This window comes from Pseudopodoces humilis, chromosome 1 (genome assembly GCF_049639895.1).
Source record: "Pseudopodoces humilis isolate 2021_Gansu_Grassland_sample_001 chromosome 1, ASM4963989v1, whole genome shotgun sequence".
Taxonomy (NCBI): Eukaryota; Metazoa; Chordata; class Aves; order Passeriformes; family Paridae; genus Pseudopodoces; species Pseudopodoces humilis.
Genome location: NC_142200.1, coordinates 130,777,688 through 130,798,722, shown reverse-complemented (window position 1 = coordinate 130,798,722; position 21,035 = coordinate 130,777,688). Strand labels below are relative to the sequence as shown.

The 21,035-nt window shown below is 35.4% G+C and overlaps 2 protein-coding genes across 5 annotated transcripts in view; one reads left to right on the top strand and one right to left on the bottom strand.

Annotated features, from left to right (window-relative positions):
- Nucleotides 1–4,069, top strand: part of RUNDC3B (RUN domain containing 3B) — a 51,047-nt gene extending 46,978 nt beyond the window's left edge. For 3 of the 4 annotated variants that reach the window (XM_088061965.1, XM_014248797.2, XM_088061983.1), the window contains exons 10-11: nucleotides 328–443; nucleotides 1,457–4,069. In XM_088061965.1, the coding sequence (XP_087918091.1) occupies nucleotides 328–443; nucleotides 1,457–1,602 (262 nt within the window). In that variant the 3' untranslated portion in view covers nucleotides 1,603–4,069. Of the gene's footprint in view, nucleotides 1–327; nucleotides 444–488; nucleotides 568–1,456 lie in introns of those variants that run through there. The other variant, XM_088061974.1, reaches the window with a different exon arrangement.
- A 377-nt stretch (nucleotides 4,070–4,446) lies between these two features.
- Nucleotides 4,447–20,991, bottom strand: SLC25A40 (solute carrier family 25 member 40). Its single transcript, XM_005519119.3, has 11 exons — nucleotides 20,880–20,991; nucleotides 18,709–18,768; nucleotides 17,455–17,561; nucleotides 15,634–15,701; nucleotides 13,914–14,038; nucleotides 12,533–12,706; nucleotides 9,167–9,276; nucleotides 8,779–8,860; nucleotides 7,001–7,081; nucleotides 5,212–5,442; nucleotides 4,447–5,090 (listed from the first exon to the last, which is right to left on the bottom strand). Exons 1-10 carry the CDS (start codon nucleotides 20,971–20,973, stop codon nucleotides 5,327–5,329), a joined length of 1,017 nt encoding a protein of 338 aa, XP_005519176.2. The 5' UTR covers nucleotides 20,974–20,991; the 3' UTR covers nucleotides 4,447–5,090; nucleotides 5,212–5,326.
- Nucleotides 20,992–21,035: the final 44 nt, after the last annotated feature.

Genomic DNA, 21,035 nt, shown 5'->3' with positions numbered 1-21,035 from the left:
GGAAGAGGGAAACTGAAAATTACTATTTCCCTCAGCATACTTTGAAACATATCCTATTGGAGTCACTTGTTACAATGCGCAAAGATCACTAGTAACAAAAATTAGTTTCTCTTGCTTGTCATAAGTTTTCTTCCTTTGGATTAATTTTTTTAAAAAAGGCAAAAAACTAAATCATTACTTTAGGAAAGAACTGGCTTAGGAAATAAAAATAGTGTCTAAGAGAAGAAAGATTAACTGCATATTTTTTTTTAGAAAACTTTTAAGGAGAGTTGAATATCCTAGTTAGACCTTTAAATGTGTTGCTATCAAATATTGCTTGCTTTGCAGGAAAAGTTTTCAAAGTCTGGACCAACTTTCAGCAGAAGTTAGTCTTTCTCAATCCTCTCTGGATCCAGGTCACTCACAGGATGGGAAGCAAGATGGAATTAACTTGTTAAATGAAGGTACAGAGTCAGTCTGATGTCTTCCTTTAATTTTTTTCTTCATAGCTCTGAACTCCAGTCCCTGTGAGACAAATTTTCGGTGTGAAGAAAACACACATTGAAAAACATATTTTTCATTTTTATGTGGAGGGACTGTGCTTCAAATAAGTTTGGATTTATGAAGATACCCATCCCACTCCTCTGTATTTAAAGCTGAGCTTCAAATATGTTGTACATCTCTTCTTTCTCCATCACAGAACCAGTCAGCTTCACTACAAGGAGGGCCTGCTGACATCTTTCTGTTGTAACAATCTTCTTATGTTTCCTTTTTTTGGTTTTAAAAGAATGATTAAATGCACTGGATTTGCAACTACCACTGTCATTCTTACATCTTGCATTTAACATTTATCTGGAGATACAGCCTGACATTAAAATAGAGAGAGAGGAACATTATATGAAGTGTCTATATAAATGTAATATATGCATACACCTCCTTTCAAATCTGGATGCTCTTATCAAAGCTTAGCTGCTCCATCTTCTGGGCAATTCTGAAAAATCAGGAAAATGTTGGAAGATTAGAAAAATAGTAGTATTTTGGGTATAGAATATAAATTGTTATAAAAGAATCCTTTTTGTATCTCATAAATTCTAAGCTTTAAATAGATTTACCAATATAAAATCTTAGTGTTACGTAACTGCTAAAATTTCTTTTTTTTAAATATAAAGGATAAAAAATTTTGGAGGTTTTTTTTTTTTTTTACTTGTATGCAGTATTCAAATGTCATATAATTCAAGACTGATTTCAGCCCAGCCTGGAAGGCATGGGTAGGGTTCTCTGTACCACCTGGAGAGGGAACATGTGGTTAGTGTAAGTTTTCTTCCCAGTCGCATTTATGAAACATGCCTGAGCTGTAGCATACTATGGAATTCACAGTAGTGTAGATTAAACAGCTTTTTCTGTTTTCTCATTTTTTTATGGTCATTTAATCTTGTGCCTCAAAACATATTAGCTTAATTCTTATTTTTCTTAACAGGAAAGGAAGACACTCCGTCATTGCTTGGTCTTTGTGGCTCTCTTACATCAGTAGCAAGCTATAAGTCTCTCACAAGTCTGAAATCAAGTGAATACCTTGCAAGTCCCACAACAGAGATGACAAGTCCAGGCTTAACACCATCTTGAGATGCACACAAGAAGGAAGAGCTTTCTGTTGTATGCATTTGGTTTATGTTCCATCAGATGACTTGTAGTGAAGACTGCTAGTTCTGAGTTAAAAAATAAGCTACTTTATTTTTTCTTGTCATGGATACCTTTATAAATCACAATTTTGGTCAGTTTTCATTTGCTTTTTCTTTTCCCCCCGATGACTTTTCAGATATTCTGTTTTAGTCTGAAGTTATTTAAATCCCTTGGTCAGGTACAGAATGTATAATCTGATGTTTATGACTGTTTTTTAAAATGAAACAGTTGGAAATCAGACTCATACTTAAATGCCATCAGCTTTGTTTCTCCTTGCACTAGCCTGGACTGGCTCTAGCCACTGTACTCTGCAGTGCTTTAAATACTTAACAACTTCTGCAGAGCAGACGGAATCATGAACACCAGTCTTTGTAGGCAAATAAATACCTAAAAATCCAGCTTTTCATCTGTGTATGTTGTGTAGGACCTCAAATAGCATACTTAATCTATCAACAGCTTTTCTCAAGTTGACTCAGTGTTAGGTTTGGCATTCCTGTTAATGTCATGGCACTTAGGAAATGTCCCAGTCACACTGAAACACAAACTCGTGAAATTGCATGTGAATAACAAATGTAACTTGGTCATATAAATCAAGCATACATAGCGATTTGTAAATGGTGAGCAAATTCACTAAATGCTTTTAAGTGGCCTGGGTTATAGATAATCTAACATACAAAAAGTTTCTTGCTGAAAAGATGGGGGCTATGAATGATGAGGGTAAGCATCTTGTGAGGTTTGGATTCTGTGTTTATTGGCAAGATCCGAAGGAGAGTGAAAAAGGGGAAACAATGTAATGAATGTATTTGTGCGTTAAAAGACTTTTCTCATCCCTGTAGTAGTGCAGTAGGTATTTTTCTTGCTTAGGTAATACAGCAGAACGTCTTTAAGTCAGTTTTCTCAAATTACTTGCCATTGATTTAAATTACTGATAGGAGAAAAAAAAAGGTAGACATTTTTTTAAATGTAACTAACTTTCCAGATTACCCAGTTTCAAAGTTTGCAAAATAATTTTTGAATTGCAAACTATATTCTTAATTCTTTGTAAGATACAATGGATCCTTTATCTATGAATTTTGCTAATCAAGGTAATGCTTATCAGTATGATTAGTAACTTTTTCAACAAAAGTGAAATGCATGTAAGTATGTCGTATTTATAAGTGCTAGGGGAAATGCTTTTTTGTGCCAAAGAAGTTTCATAAATTGTTTACATGAGTAGCTGCAATACAAGACAGATTTTTAATTATTGCTTACTCCTAGGTGTTTACAGTATGTCACTACACTCTGTACAGGTTTAGTTGATTTGCCTCTTGTGATGATACCTTGGCACTACTACTTCAAACTGGTTGTCATAGTGTGGGCTTGAAAAAAAGAGAATTCATTCTTACCTTAACTGAAATATTTAGTCTTTTTAAGTACGAGGCTATGCATTTCTGGAACTCAAGGAGCTGCTGGATTTAGCTAGAGGATAAGAATCCATCTCCTCATCTCTCTAATCCATGCTGCTGGAGGTCACTATATCCATGGCAGGGTACACAACCACTGATGCTATTTTAATGCAAAATTTTAAAGCAGTTTAACAAAACCACCAGGTCTTTCAAGCCCTCATGTACCCACACAGGTAATTTCTCTGTACTAAAACCATTCTGACCATTAAATCCTTTCATACATGTTCAGAATGTCCATTACTTCATGGAACTTTTTTTTGTTATCACATTAAGCACCTGTTTCTTGAGTAACATTATTAAATATAAATTTGTAAACTAGAGATGCATTTTTACTACAAATAAAATGAGGGAACTCAGATTCCACAAGTTAACATTCTGCATCAATGTACAGTGATTTAATCGGTCTTGTTTGCTGTTAAACACTTCTCACACCACATCAGTGTTTTGGAGGGGGCAGTAATCATGATCTTCAGTCGTGTTCACTGATGGCTCTTTTCTTAGAGCTACATGTGTCGTTTAGCTGAAGTCTTTTATGTAGTCTGACACGTGTTTCTGGGTGTCATTTTGTGCATGGGCAATCAGTTATGTGCATCTTTCTCAGTTCTAAACATAAACCATTTTTTAAAAATAATTTTAAACCACCAAAACTGTATGTTTTTGTTGCCTTGATGTTCCATAAATGTTGCATGTAAATTAAAAATTTTGTATCATCACTACTTACAAGTTGTTGTCTCTGTTTTAATCACACAGGATAAAGTAAGACCATTCAGTAAATTACAGCATTACTGAATTTAAGGCAAATACTTTTCTTGCACAAGGGGGAAGACTTGTTCTTTCACTGTATCATTCAGTGTCATCCAATATCTGCTGCTGCTGTGTTCCCCTAGGCCTTATTTTGTAAATTTACACTCAAAAGTCACAGTGGAAGAACAGTGTTAAACATTTCCTCTGGCAGCACCTTTTGCCAGCACCATGCTATACCTCATGTGGAACCTCATGTCTTTACAAGTAGAGCATTTTTCAGTGTGTGATGAATTTTCACCAGGGACTGAACTCCATTTCTTGTGTAAAGCACACTCAAATGTCAGTGTCTTTAATAATCTGACTACTGAGTTGCTTTTGTATCAGTACCCCCCTCATTAAAATACACAAAAAATGGAATTCAACAACGGCATTAAAAATGCACGAAAGGAGGGAGGTAGTGAGGGTAGTTAAAAAGTAATTTAAATCATACAGAGGCAGCTCCGATTTAGTAATTTGAGTGCCTACAGCCAAGTGCAGTGCTGCAGCTGCTCCTACCCGGAGTGCAGCACACTGGGGCAGAGGGTGGCTACGGCAGCAACGCAAACATGCTCTTCCCTTCAGAAGGGCACAGAGCTGAGTCAAGCTGGCACAGAATCAGGTGACCCCCACACAAAGTGTGCATGGCCTGGCCCTGCCCTGGAGTGTGGTGACAGTGACAACGTGCACCTCCCAGAAACATGCAAGGAATGTTCCTGCAGAGCACCTTTGGCTTCAATGCAGAGGTAGGCTTTATTTTCTTTGAGTATTACTTTAAACAAAAAGCCCCTGCTGTCCCTATCAGTGTATGCACCGTGCTCTCTCAGTGTCTAATGAGCATAAGTATTTTTCCAGTTTGACAGAATTTTTCTTTTAAAATAAACCTGAGAAGCTTTTATAATATGCACTTACACAAAATACAGATCTGCAAATAACAAATGTACAGAATGAAACACATAACAAGCAGCAAGAATAAATATTGAATTTACTCTGTATCAACCTCCTTACTGAGAAATAAATATATCTTACCATTGGAAACTCAAAGCATTTTTAAACATAATTTAAAAACCCAACTAAGATATTTAATCAAGACTGAAAATTTAACACAGTGGAAGTCATTATTATTCATTGCTATGTCCAGCCTCAATTTTTCGTCTCTTCCTCCTTTTTTCTTTTGTTCTTCATTCCTTTCTTTTTTCTCTCCAGCTGCAAGAAAAGTAATAAAATCTTCAATGATAATTTAAGGGTAATGTGTATTTTCTTAGTTTTAATAGAAAGAGTGAATTAATCCTTTGTGAAAGTTGAAAATGAAGCTTTATTTAGTTACCAAATGTAATGGTAGAATTCTAAATTCTATGGAAGGGGAGTTCTAAAAAACATCTTCACAGATATAAATTGGCACAACTTCTATCATTGACTTCATACAATTGGGCAAAGAAGAATTAAGGACGTTGATTCTTTTTTTCATTTAAATGAGAAAAGAAAGACTTCCCATATTCATACGTGCTGATCATTATGGCACAAGCAGGAGCAACTTTAAACAGCCGTGGAGTAATACCTGCCCAAAAGAGAAAGGGAAGTGTTCACTATTATTAGTTTTCAGATGCAAGTGCTGCAGTACAATGTGTTGATCACAGATATCGATACCATAGTATATAAGTTTAGAGCTGGGATTCTACCTGCTCACATGCCTCAAAATACTGAATTTACTGGCCATAGGTATTACCAGTGTAATAACCTTATGCCCTCACCTCTGCCACCTTGTGTGGTCTGCCTGCCTCAAGTCCATTGTGTCTCTGCCCCTTCTGACTCCACGCAAGTGGAGCACCTGGACCTGCAGGACTCATGTGCTGGAGCACACAAGAAGTGGACTCTACTAAAATGAAGAATCCTGGTCACATGTATAAATGATGGAATTTAGGTGTTAAACATCTCCCATTACTGTCAACTGTGATCTTGCCAGCAGAGGTTAGAAAATGAATCAGTTTAAAGGAAGGGAAATAAGGCTGAATTCCCTTGTCCGCACACAGCCAGCCCTCAGAGACATCTGCAGAGAGCCAGCACAGATGACACACAACCCATTGAGAACTTGTGTTGCTTTGGAACAGCAGCAAGGAGCCAGGCAGAGTAACCCAGTCATCTCAGCTACATGTGGCCAACTGAACTGAACTGGTGTCTGATCAAGAGTATCTCTAAACCCTGCTACCCATGTGCCAGGACTTAAGTGTAAGTGTTTTAATCTGTTAACTGAATTTAATATCAATAATATTGACACTTTGTGGTGTCTTGCATTCTTTAGCATCAGTGCTCTGAAATATACAGACCCTGTTACCCAGCTATGCCATCACTGTAGAACAAGTAAAGCAGTTTAATCTCTTTCAGCAAACCTAAGTCTTGCAAGGCTTAACCAGCTGTGCAGCCATTCATACAAGGGCCCCCAGTGAACCAGTGCAGTGCGGTGAAGTCTGGTAAGTATCCTGGATTTGGAATGTTTCTAGCAGATGGTCATTTTAGTATGAACTACTACAGGATTTTATCTCTATATCATTTTAATCTCAATATCTTTTGTCACTTCTACCTCAGTCATGCAGGAGAGGGCCAGTGTTTTCCCATGTTTTACCTCTGATCACCAGCATACCTATAGAAGCTTTTCTTGTTGCCCTTGACATTCCTGGCCAGATTTATTTCCTAACCTGATCTCTGTGTGCTTGGACCATTTCTCTGTGACAGGTTACCCATCCTTGCTTCCACCACCCTCTGCTGGCTTCCTTATTGTGTCAGAGTTTGTCCAGGAGCTCCTTCTTCCTCCATACAGGCCTCCTGGAGTTTTCACCCACCTTTCCCTTTGCAAGGGTATATTGTTCCTGAGCCTGGAGGAGGTGATCCTTAAATATTAACCAGCTTTCTTGGGCTGGTTTTCAGGGCTTTATACCATGGTTCTCTGCCAGGAAGATCCCAGGAGAGGCCAAAGTCTGCATGTGTGTTGCTTTATAGATGCAAACTATTGCATAACTGACAGTGTCCACAGAAATGGAAATATATAATTTATTCATGTTAATATCTATAATTAAAAACTCTCTAGTCTGAATTTTTTTTAGAGATAGGAAAAAGTTTACCAGCAAATAATCCAGACATCCCATTTCTAGCGACAATTTTCCTCATAATTGCCCAGGTTGATTTACTGTCCCTCTGTGGAACTCAATACAGAAAAAGACAACAGTGAATTAGGCAATCCATACAATGCCACAGAATAATATTTTTAGAAATCAAAGACAGTCACAGATGTAATTGTTACCTTTAACTCCTTTTTAGTTAATTTTATCCATCTTATTTATACAGTATGTTAAATTAATACAGTATGCAAATACACAATTTGAAACAGCAAGACATGGAAAAGACCTGTAGTAACACCTAGAGTAAGATATATGAACAGCTATTATAGTCTTTACTGGATTGCTGATACAGTTGAAAAAAGCCAAAGCAGTTTCATAGAATACATTCATCAGGAATATCCCACAGCCCTTGGAAGCCTAAAAAAATTTTTACAGTCACAGAGAAACAAAACATAAATGCACAGAGAGTGTCCAACTCTAACAGTAACTGGATTTGGAAAGTATTAAACTGGTAATCAAATAATTTTGAATTCCATTCAAATTCAAAAATTTTGAAAAAAATTGAAAAAATCAAAAATTTCAATTTTTAAAGTATTAAACTGGTAATCTTTAATTAAAGATTACCATAATAGAATTTTAAAAATATAAAGTAAATAGGTTACTATGAACCTAATAAATATAAGGCAGACTGTTGTGTTGCATACATGTTTCAAAGTGGTGTTATGAAAGAACTCTTACATTTATCAGCACAGGAAAATAATTTAAAATGGTAACTATTTATATTTAAAACTTTTTTAATACTTGTTCTGCAATCAAATAATAATACATTTTATTTATAATACATTTATATAATAATACATTTTATTGCTCTAGGAAAAAAAAAAAATTACCTGAGAGAATGAAACCTCATACCAAAAAGTGAGCACTTATTTTCTAAGCAGAAACTATTTGGATACTCAGCCTTTTTAACAGTTTGTAATCTTAAAACCATGATATAATATTTATTTATGGTAATGAAAGTCCTCCTAGTCCACATCCCAAGCAATAGGAAAAAAAGATATATATATGACTTCAATTTGTATAAAACAGAGCAGTGCTCTACTGAACAGAAACTTCCTCTTTCATCCTTTAAAGATGTTGGGACATTCATTAATTGAGACATTCATGCCCTCAAAAATAATTTCTTGAAATCACATGAAAAGAAGGTAAAAAATACACAACTTGAGCACAATACTTTCTAGTTTAATACTTATCACAAGAATATTGTTATGTAGGAGCAAGTGGTAGTGAATGTTACTTAGAAGACTTTTTCAATAGATCACTGTTCACCTGAATGTTTGCTATTAAGTTCATTTTTTGCCTATTTAAATACAACTTACTTCAATCATAGTTTGGGTTCAAAAGAACCTTTACTGGTCATCTAGTCCAACCACCCTGCAAAATAAGCAGGGACATCTCAAATTTCCAATTGGTCTGCCTCAATGTAATAGCTTTGGATTCCTTTGTATCAATCTTATACCATCTTAATAGGCTAAATTGTACTGAGCTCACACCTTTTCCCTCTTACATGCCATTAATGAAGTATGGTATTCTCCTAGGAGATAAAAAATATCTTGTCTAGATACTACAATTAGGGGAAGAAAAAATGCCTGAGTGATAAAATACTTACATATACTTTAGAAGTGGCAAATATTTAAAATTCCTACCAAGAGCTATACCCAAACACTAAGTTTTATTTTTTGGAACACTATAGGGTTTTTCTATTCTTACCAACAACTTACTTTTTAAGGTCTCACTCTCCCAAAGTTGAGTCTGCCTATGTGTTTTCACTACATCAAATGGCTGAGTTGTGACAGCTGCAATCTATCAGGAAATCTAATGTTAGTGCACAAAAAAAATTAAAATTTAACCCTAAATTTTGAAATTAAAGTGCACAATTTGAAACTAGATTTGATATTCCAAGGACATGATGTTTTTAAGTCTTGTATGTCAGAACACTGTAGTTTATTCAGATTTATTTAGTCAGCTTGAATGCCACACCATGTGTTTAAAGTACAAATACCCCAAAATACACATTTCTGAGAGAATCATCTAAAATCATACCACTTTTAAATAGTTTATTAGTGCTAATAATAAAGAATAGCATCAGAAAATAAATTATATACTTACAGAGCCAGATGCTGCTCCTGAAGTAAAAGAAACAAAAAATGTAGGTTCACTTGCACCAACTTCCTTACACATCATCTTCTTGAAACGTTCATAATTATACCAATACATTGCTATGGTTACAAAAAAATAAAATTACATTACAACAGATTTGTATGTCAAGTACAAAAATTCTTAAGTCTAGATAGAAGAATTCTACTGTGGCAAAAGAAGCAAAGCGAAACAAGAGCTGAAAGCTTAAGTGTCCTATGTGATAAATCATGGACAGATTGCTTCATTCCCCTTGTTCTTCATATCCCAAATTTCTTCATATGATACAAATTAGCCAAAAAATTTTGTCATTCCCTTAGGAACCTTAGTAACCTCTATCTTCATACAATCTAACCCAAGCACTATAAAACTCACATTCAATTTAACATAAATCATAATGTAGGCTTCTAATTACTTGCTATGTTTTCAGGCATATTTCATGTTTCACAGATCTCATTAATTTTATAAAAACACATTTCATACAAAATGAAATGTTGCTCAGAACTGCCTCACACTTTTTTGAAGCACAGTATAAAATTTAATTCTGAGAGAACCAAAAAATATGATTTTGCTCCCTGGAATTAGTAACAAGGGAATGCCTCTGTAGGGACTGTCAAAGGAAAGTCCAGCAAACAACTTTTAGGAATAACATCTGTTTCTGTGACCATCTGCTGAACTAAACTGCACTGCACTTTTTCTGCTTTCTGACTAAAACTTCAAACTATATACTACTGGGCTGAATCAGAGAGTAATTTGTCATTGCAGTTGGTCAACTAAATACTGCAAATGACAGCTCCATATCCTGAAGGGTAACTACGCCTCATTCAGTACCAAGTTCTGGAGGCTGTGGCAGCAGAAAAATTTCACAGCGTTTTCTTGCCATAAAGACTACCAGCACACGTGCCTGGCCTCCAACATTTTGCAAAAGTAAAAGTAGGCAGTATGTCAGAAGTCATTCTGAGTATTTGAGGAGAGCCTACTATTGAAATGTACAAAATCCTAATTTAATATAAATTATCTAAATCCAAAATTTTCTTAAGCACCTACAGAACTCATTTCCCTGAATACCATTTACATTTATGTTGTCTGTGACGCTGCTTAAAGAAGGATTCAAATATTATTAAATCAGTTTCTGTGTTTATAAACATTCATAACTTAAGTTTTGTTCAGTCTAGCTAGCGTCCCAAGGAACATGCTTGAAACACTTAGGCTAGGAATAGAGTGGAATTCTAATTATCCTTTGCTTCCAGAGTCATACTGTTTTCAATAGGACCTGCTTTCTCAGCTCAATGTTACACTCATTTTAACTCTTGAGACAGCTGACTTGAACTCCCTGCAGCAAAGGTGAAAACTGACAGCACCAGAGATTCAGTTGCTGTTCATCATTCAAACTGAAGAGCTCAGACTGAAGGTACAAAGGGAGCACATCATAGCAGATAGAGAGCAGTTACAATGAAAAAAATATCAGGAAACACAGTTGGAAAAGGCATTAAACACCTTTAGCTGTACATAAGCAGAATTTTATGGCATTTGGGTTTTTTTTAAAATACATTTTCCTTTATTCAGGCTTCTACTTGCCTGCTCAGTATTGGTTGAGTAGTTCTCAACATACAGCTACTGCCTTATAGGTTAACTTGTGACTCTACCATCATACCCACAAAATACTGGGCACAGATGAATGAGTGCACACTGGCTGTCCAGGGAATGCCAGAGCAGTGCCGAACTGACTAAAAATCAATGAGCCTGGCTTGGATCAGTGGAGGAACAGTAGGCATGGACACAAGAATCTGAAAAGGGCTGAGAAGAATGCAAGCACATCACCTTAGTGCCCTCTTCTTTGTGTACTCCCTCCCAGTGCTCTGATCTTCCCACTCTGTTAAAATCAGCAGGGGGAAGGAAGCTCACTAGCTCCAGCCACACTGCTACAGACAAAAATCAATAAAAGAATGAGAGTTTCTACTTGAAGACAGACAGCAGGAATCAGATGAAGAATTGGAGAGTTCCCTCACAAACCTTAGAGAACAGCCTAAGAGAAAATTGCATTTGGCAGAGAAGAAAAATAAGTAAATTAAAAATAAATATTGAACAGGAGACACTTCAGATAAAGAATTCAGATGAATTCCGGCAGTTGTCTTTAACTTCAGCCTTAGTGAAACCATGTTTTCATAGTTCAGTTTCACAGTTCCCTGTCATTGAAGACTAAATTAAGTCCCATCAAGGAACTGGATCTTTAAGTGAAATGCATTCCAATCACAGTTTTCAAACACCTCCCAGTAGCTAAGTGAAATAGAACAGAGCATTATAAATTCTGAAGACAGCTGAAATAACTTGGTTCAGTTAACCCACTTAACTACCAACTGAAATTGTTAAGTAAATATCCTCATTGCACCCCATTTATGTCTCAGTTTGGTTCACAGACAATTTAAAATTTACACTGGGTACACATATCCTGTAACAGCCCAAACCAATGACTGGCCCACTAGATTGCTTGGAAACACAAATTAAATTAGATATCAGATCATCTTAATAATGAAGTAGGAAAACAGAAATAGCAGGTCAAATACTTCAAGGGTTCTCTGACTCTAAAACCAGGTTTGAATAAGAATCTTTCCAAAAATAGGTTTGAAGAATTTTTCTGGGCCAACATAAAGTGTTTAAAGATGTTTTTCTTGGTCCTACCTCAACGACAGAAACTGCTTCAATGACAACTGATGTCTGATGATCCAAAAGAGCTCTGACAAAAACAGGCCTTAAAGGGACAGGGGCTTTCTGGTCCTTTAGCAGTCTCCCCTGTAACATCTGACCCAGTTATCTTAAGGAATAACCTTAAACCCTGCTTTGAATCAGACTTTTCTTCTTCTAGGCTTTCAGCTTTGGAGTCTTGCTAAAGAGTTTTTTTGGAGCAGTTATACAAACAAATTCATCTTGATTTAAAAAAAAATAAAATCTTGAAGACACTATGGTGTCACTCTGTACATGTTTCCAAAATTATGTAACAGAACCCTTAGATACAGCATTTATCAGAAAATAGCCCCTATTTCTGTCACAGAAAAAATTTCCAACTGAAACTCTTCAAAAGCAGTCATTGCATAAGCTAAAGAGGAGAATAAAGCATCTAAATACAGAGAAAGGGAATGTAACAATAAATCCTATCTGATATCCACAAACAAAACAGGGGGAGGGGAAAATCATATCTTCAGAAAATTTATAAATAAAAATACTCAAAAGAGAAAAAGTAAATCTCAGTCATTCCTAAAGCCAACCATTAAAAAGATCTAAAAGCAGAGGAAAAAATATATAGAAACATAAACAAAAAACTGCATGGAAAATAAACCTTACCTGAGAAAGGTACATCTCTCAGAATAGTAGAAGTCCAGCCCCGCCACAGGCAGGACCACCCATCTACAGCCACTTTGGTGCTGATTAACAGGTACAGCTGCTTATAGGACAACCTGCGATACTGCATTTGAGTTCTGATCAGCTCCAGGGGACTCACCACAGTAGCAGAATTGACTGCAAAGGAAACATGGCTTTTTTTAGAAAAATCAATACCCAATTGTACAATTTCCTGAACATTCTAGTCATGTCTCACCTTACTTTTTCAACTCTCCCATTTTCCTTGAACTAATTCCCAAAATAAGTTTCCTTTCCAGAAAAGAAAACCATGCCTATTCACAGTAACTATGTTTCCAGTTTAGGGTTTTTTTTCAATCCTAGCATGTTGTAATCAATGTAACATGTTGAGAATCCTCATTTTCAGATTTAGAACATAAATAGGCTGAAAATTTCAAGTACTTACTCAATTATTTTCATTAGTTGCCATTTTAAACTGTAACTTGAAGAAAGTGATCTTGATGTTTAAGGCTTTTTTTTTTTTTTGTGTTAAGGACAGAATTGTGGTTACAGATTAAGCTTTTATTGACTTCTAAGCATCTTTGCCACTCAGTTTAAACTATCAAGAACAATTAGCAGGCAATCTGTATCTGATAAAGTAACTCTTGCATCTTGCACAAAGGTCAATGAGTCATCATTCAGTAACAAGCTACCATCACACATCTAACAGACATTAAAAATTTTACTAGATCCAAGAATTTTTCTTCTGTTGCTGGAATAAGGTTTTACGCATAAATTTAAAATCTGGAACAGCCTAACAAGAACAACAAGCTACACCACCACAAAATAGCAATCCTTTTTCTACTAGTCTGCCAGTGCCCATGGTTGTCACAGGCAGAACATGGAACTGCATCATCAGACCCTTCTAAGAAAGCCCTAAAATATATTATCTTAGTTAATTCTACAAAAATAGATGAGTAAAAGGAAAAACAAAAGTAAGAAAATATACAAATTCCATTTGCATCATACAGCAGTATAACCAGTACAAGTCCAATTTTCATCTTTGTTATAATTACCTATGTACCTTCCATTATAGCAAATAACAATGTTTATTATTAGATTGATGGCAGAACAGACTTAAATTAAATTGTCCTTGGTAGAAATCTAGAAATCTAAAATTTTGAACAAATTGCAAATGTAGTGAAAGTATTTCAGCAAAACCAAATCTCATTACTTCAAGTTAGAGATTTTGTTGCCCAAGAAATACTGGGTGATGACAGTATTTCTTCCTATACATCATTTAAACCCACAGCATATTTAAATAAAAGTCAGCAAAACAAACTCAAGAAAACAGCACAGTTTTCTCTTTAAACAGAGGGCAACCTACATCTGCTTAAGGAACCTGCAATAGCTGGAATGTGCTCATCATGCTTTCCTAGTCTATTTTTCAAAGCTTCACACAGCTGGTCATAGCAAGTAAAATAGATTACTGTGGTAGGAACTGCCATTATTCTAAAACAGAAGAGAGGAAATTTAAATTAATACAAGGAAAGCAAGAGAATAAACTCAACTATCTTGTATGGATATTTTACTTACATTAAAAAAAAAAGGTTAAATCTCCAGCTGTGTGTAATGCATTAATAAAAAAACTACAACATTAATCCCATAGCTTTGACTCACTATTTCTAGTTCAGAGTTTCAAATCCACACATTTCCCAGGTTTTTGTTTCATTAGGGAAAACCATAAGTAAAATTATGGTAATTATCTCAGTCAAAATCTATTCCATACCAGCTCCAGAACTATTTTGATAAAGAATGGGAAGTGAAAGATCTGAAAATGAAGAACCCGCATGAAACATGACAGAAGTACTACTAACCTTAACTTTTATTTTATGTAACAATTGGATATTACACTCTTGATCAACAGCCATGATACTCACTACTTGAGAGACAATGTAGTATGCATAAATATCAGCTTTTTCCATACCAGCATAGTACAGACTATAGTAACGACAGGTAGATTCAATAATCATTCAGTGTAAGGGTAAAGCACCACATCTTGCTATAAGATGGCAATTATACTTCTGTGTTATGTGTGTACCAATACAGCATGTACCACAATTACCAAAAAACACTGAGGACCGTCATGCTTGGAAAGCCAACATGGCTTAGTTTAGATCTTCTCTTCTACTTGTGTGACTTTCCCCAGTAAAGAAGTTAGTTCTTTGCTGGAGAAGAATTCAGACAGGTCCTAAGGTTTATATTTTGAAATTGTCACATACTGGAGGGCAAACAAAGCTGAGCTCCACCATGCTTTGTTTTTTTTGTACCTATACACTGGGCACTATCTGCAAATCAGAAGTGTACCAGTGCTTCCACTGGGCACTTCCCACTTTGCACATTACAAGATACAAGTTTAATACACATCTTAGATTCAAAAACTTTCTTGGTTTATGACAGAGAACATAATTATAGAGGTCTTAATTTCTATCTGTACCAGGTTAATACGAATAAAAAGATAAAACAATTTGGGACTGTTAAGCCTAAAGAGAAGACCAGGAGGAGATCTGATTGCAATGTTTAAGTATGTAAATGGCTCTTGTAGAGAGAAAATGAATTATCTGTTTATCCAGACAGAATAAAACCCTAAAGTTCTTTGAAATAAAGAAGATGATTACAAAAATTAAGTGAGGGCAATGAGATGCAACACCAGAGTGTCTGTAAACAACTGTGCTGCTGATAGTAAGTCATTAAATAGCAAGATACAAGAAGAATGTGCAGAAGACTGGCCCTTTCCAGTGACCAGGTCAAACCCTGTGATTCAATGATGCTATCAAAGGAGTGGTTACAGTAGGAAAAAAAAAAAAAAAGCAGAATGAGAAGTCTATTGATCCTGTTTAACTACTGAGAAGATATCAGGAAATTCTAAAATCTGGGGAAAATTATACTGTTCATAGACATTTCTGATCAAACTGATTAGTCCACAACTTCAGAATTGACCACATTTTAAAAATAACTTAGAAATAAGCATAATTGTCAAAAATAATTCAGTAATTTTTTAACAATAACTTAGGGCATGTTACCAAAAAAAAATCCATTCCACTTACAGTGTTGGGGAAAGTCCACTCCACAGCGACTTAATTCCCTCTATTCGAATTATTTTCACAAATGCATCCTAAAAATATAACCAAAGAGCCATAATTACCTACAAACTTTTACAGTTGGTAATATATTTTAGCTGGCAGAACACAAAAACTAATGTCTTTGAAAGTATGTTTCTAAAATGGCTTATCATTCTAAGATCCCCATTTTGTAACTGTTTACACAAGCTATCACACTTAATCATGCAAACAGTTCCACTGGACTGAACAGAATAATTTATGTGACTGAAATTAAGAATTTCCTTCCATCTTTTAAAAGCTAAAGTACTAAGTGTTTATCAGTGACTGACAGCCCTGTGAATACTATTTTCAGAACTAATACGGCATTGCAGCAACTTGTGGAAACTTCTTCAAAAAATCCACCAAAATAATTTTTTTCAATATGTAGCAGAGTTTCTAGGCATGAAATAGCAACTAATTCTCAAAGATTCTTCAATACTTGCTTCCTCTGACAACATGACCCCATATATGTAATGTATATACACTATACCATATACAAGTTTGCAATTATTATTGCAGCTGTCTTCTATATTTGCAGGAGACTGACAGCAGAGGAACACTAAGCCTTGAAGATCATTCAACTGAAATCACAAGCAAAACCACAAACTTTGTAATGTCAGGATATCTCATTTTCTTAAAACATTTGGGGAAAGAGGTTGAGATTCAATGGATTAGAATATGCCTAACACCAGACATTATCATGGCCTCAAAAGACAGAGAGTCTGCAGACCACAGAAAGGACTTAGAGGAAGAAAAAAGCAAATATCTTTAGAGGAGACAGCCTTGATGGACTAATCCTGTGAGGTAAAAAGTTGAATGGGAAAAACAAATAAATGGTCTATTACAAGAAACCTGACTAGCTTTGAAAGGAAGCCAGGAATCCCGAGAGGTCCTAACATGGTTTAACAAAAAAAGACACTTTTATACTAGATAGTTAATATGTTTATAACCCAGCTTCAACAAGTTTACAAAACAGGAAGGTATAGATAAAGGATAGGACTCATTTTTTTATAAAATGAAGATAAAGTTACATGATAGTCACTCTTCTTTGAGAATCACCTTGTTATGGCAAAAACAGGCATACATTCAGGTCAAATAGAAAACTAAGTAACTTCCTGAAATTACACAGTAAAGCTGATTGAAAAAATTACAGTTGTAAAGTTATTAATTAAAATCAACCCTGTAAAACTGCTGAAGACACCTTTTGCATTAACATCCCATTCACAAGATTTTAATTCTGAAAAATCCTTGATCATAGGTTTAATTTCATGGCAGAGTCCAAAAAAAATTTTGATTAATGAAGTAGCATGACAGTATTTGCCAGCAAGTTTGTTTCAAGTGTCTGGGAAAATGCTAGTTCTATAAGTCTCAATGGATAGAGAACTTGACACATGAATTTAACTTTAAACACCATCTATACCATTAGTTAGCTCAGGAGCATATTGTGAGATATGTGGGTACAAGGGCTGTAAACAAGTAAGAGAAAATTATTACCTGCAATCAGTAACTACTGCAAATATAGCTGAAGTGGGGAAAATAAAGTCATAAAGCCTGTAACCTGTGAGGAGAGCTGTGCAGCTGCCTCCTTGTTCATCTTAAGGAAGGAATATGTACTTTATTGCAGACAGTAGAAGGTATCATCAATCAACAGTGTAACCACATGAAGACCCTCTCAAATGATAACAAATTCCAGTATAACCCAAAAAACCTGAAAACTTTACAGTATGCTACTTAATGCATAGTCTCATAGACGTAAAATATTCTTACCAATGTCCCTTTGAAATGCCCAGGTTTTTTATACCTGGCTTTGCTGTCCCCATTTTCACAAACATATACATGATCCATAAGGCCATTGGAGGACACCAAACACTTCCCTAATAAAATGGTATATAAGAATATAGTTAATGCTTGTAAGATTGTTTTTACACAGCAGCAATTTCAAATTGGATATAATGGCAACACAGATTTATCTCTGGTTAGACACAGAGGGGCAAAATAATTTTGGTAAGTCAGTAATGACAGATTAGGTTAAAGGAAAGAGGGTACAAATGTACCACTCAGACTGCTCAACTAAATGGAACTTCACAAGGCCCCAAGAGACATATTTAGGTTATACTACCATCTGCTGAAAAGTAAATCTAACACAAGACCTGAATGTCACTATTGCATGTAACTGTGAAGATCTTTCAGATTTTTAAATCTTTTATTAAGTAGCCTCAGCATCCACTTCAAGTGGAGGTATTTATCTTATCTATATTATTATTAGTAGTATTATATCTTATCTTGGTCTATATTTATACTAGATCATGCCCTCCATTTGTTTTTCATTTCTTCCACATCATGTAGTTTCAACCTGTTTGATAAAATATTATTGCCATTACAAAAAAATAATTCAGACTTTACATTTGCAGATTTCTGAAGGCTTTAGAACTTACTCAAAATCAGGATAGAAGGCTCAAGTATTTTTCTTAATTTAATTTGCAAATACTTCCACATTCAACATGCAAAACCAGTCATCTTCTTTCCTTTTTAATCTCATTTACTAAGTACAAGTAATTAGTAGGCACCATTAGCACACCTTTGAGAGCACAGTATCTTTATCTATTTAAGAACCCAAGTGGAAAGTGACTTGTTAAGACTTCTCCATTCCAAAAATCTCTGGATTCTGGAGGAGATGAACTTTGATTTAACATCCTGATCACATAAGCCCTCTGATGAAATATTTATTAATTTAGTAACAGCTTTTTATTGTTTGACTCAACTCAGTATTAGTTGTACCTTCTGCCAAAATGAAAATATTAAGACAGGGGGAAAAAAAAAAAGCCTGTTTAAAATGGTATGGATGTATGGGATTTTTTTCTACTGTGTCTGTTTAATATATAGTGGTGTGTTGCTTTCCCCCCCCCATTATACTGGAGAAACAAATTCAAACATTCTGCAAGTATCAGTAACTACAACTATCAGCTAAATAGAAGAACAAAGAGCAAACTGTGTTCCCATTACACTACACATTTTGTTTACCTTTACGGAACGGATTGTTTTGGGTTTGCAGTCGAGTTTTGATAACATCAAGAGGAGTTACTAAAATGAAACAGAAGTCATTTAGAAACACCCAGGATGCCCTGAAAATGTAGAAGTTTACAGATACCTTATCATGAACTTCTACAAACTTTTTTTTTGTTTCCAGAGAGGGGGAGGGAAAAACCTAACCGTTTTTACAGTGTTATCAGGCAGACAGTAAAGGGCTGTTAGCAGACAATGTTATCAAGGACAAAGGAGAACTATGCACCCTGTATAGTTTGCAAGACATCAAATCTATCTTTTCTAATTTAGTAACAGTTGCATATGCAACTGTTAAATGAAATTGTTTGTTGAAATTAACTTTAATGCAATATTAGAGATACACAAAGCTCATTTAAAAACCACTGTCATGTTGTTGGAAATTGCTAAAACTTGTAATATTATGTTCTGCTGCTAATCTTTTATAAGTAGTATATCATAAGGCATACAAAATCAAATTTTGGCCTCCATCATATAAAATAGCACAGCATTCTTCATGTGTTTGTTCTTTTTCAATAAACTTACCATAATACAACTTTTTTTAAAAAAAGTTAAATTCATTATGTACTTTTCTTTTTTGCTGCATGTAGCCAATATGTAAAACATTGGGGCTCTTGGAAAGTAGAAGTGAAGGTTTAGTGAACATTTCACTGCTTCCACTGCAGCCCTTTGAACTATCACAGGCTGAGACATGCTGAACACTGCAGTGGCTGGGCAACTGGACCACCTTCTTCTGATTTTATCGGCTGAGGGCTCGATTCAGCTGCCTGCATATAAGCAGCTGGTCCCATCTGAGTCTCTAAGGTATCCAAAATACCTACAGAGTTGACAGAAATGACACAAGATCTACAATCTTACTTACCAAGTGTCAACTAAAGTCAAACGCTCTAGTCCATGTCTCGCTAAAAACACTCCTAAGCTCAGGCAATGCAGTCACACCTTAGTTCTCTGGAGCTGCCTCAGTTGACTAACAGGTAACCACTGTTAGCCAAACCAAATATTTGGCTCACATTTCAGTACCTAAATGTAGGGATCTAAATGTGACTCCTGCAGTTCAACTATATTGCTTAAAATTCGCCATCTAGTAGCATTTCAGCCACTTACACTATTCTAGCTTGTCTCAGACTGGCACTTCAGACAGGAGCCAGGCTCCTGTACCTCTCTTGATCACCAACACCTTACCCTGTACTGGAACGTACTAGAATGTATGTACACCCAATTGAAATCCATCTTGGGAATTCCGCAGGTCTGATGTACAGGACATGTAGTGAAACAGAACAAAAAGACTTTGAATTTGACAGGTTCCTGGTAAGATCCTATTTTGTAAACATTTGGAGATTTTGTGGGGGAAAATCATACTTAGAAAATTGCACATTTCCCTGCAGCTTAATCCACATTAACGCCTAAGTCACAACTAAAGGCTATCTTAAAACAAAAAGTAACAGCAGCACAAAGTATGAGCTAATGAGCTTGTAGAATTCCGAGAGACATGAAGTGCTGGATGTAACCAACCAATGCCTCCTTAGGTATGCATAGGGAAGGAGGTCTTGAGTGATATGACTGAACCTGAAGCAGAAGATGAATTTCATCTACTATCCAGAAGTTTAATAGAGTAAGAAAAATGTATCCTTAAAAGCAGTGTTTAGGGAAAAAGGAAAAAAACCAAACTAAATCCAACAATAAAAGTATTCGATGGGGTAAGATATCAGAGAAGAACTGTTATTACTATGCCTCACTGGGACCAGCCTTGCAGGATTTGTGTGTTGTACTGTAAAGCAGACTTTTATCTAAAATATTTTTGAAGCAGCAGGAAATATGGAAATTAGTTTTTATTGATAACTTTGTTTCTTCTCAACAGAAAGCAATTAATAACTACACCAAATGGAAAAAAGGAAACAAAGTCAAAATTAGTAAATATTATTCTTATTTTCAGAAATAGTTAGACATTATCAGGGACACAAAAGATTTCAATTAACCATGCTTTTTAAAAGACAAAAAAATAAAACTATCCAAAAATATATTTTTTGAACATATTAGTAGAAACATACATAAGCAGACATCATGCTGAGTCAAACTGAAGAGTAATCACTTTGTAAGATTCTCTCTGTGGCCAACTTCATAGCTTGCCTTACCAAATAATGATGTAATTATAGCTCCACAACATGAGGCTATTGCTTGCTGAACAATGGTAAGTTTTTGTATATTGATATTACTCATTTCAGCCATGGCTTTATCCCTGGAAAAGAAGAACCTGTTAAGGAACAGAAAAACATATTGTAAGGCTATAC

Excerpts from the sequence above, each read along its gene's own strand:
- SLC25A40 (XM_005519119.3), bottom strand. The coding sequence starts at position 20,973 with ATGGCTGAAATGAGTAATATCAATATACAAAAACTTACCATTGTTCAG. Across the intron at positions 18,769-20,879 it reads TATAATTACATCATTATTTG|TAACTCCTCTTGATGTTATC; the intron begins GTAAGGCAAGCT and ends GTTTCATTTTAG. Across the intron at positions 8,861-9,166 it reads CAGGAGCAGCATCTGGCTCT|ATTGCAGCTGTCACAACTCA; the intron begins GTAAGTATATAA and ends ATTTCCTGATAG.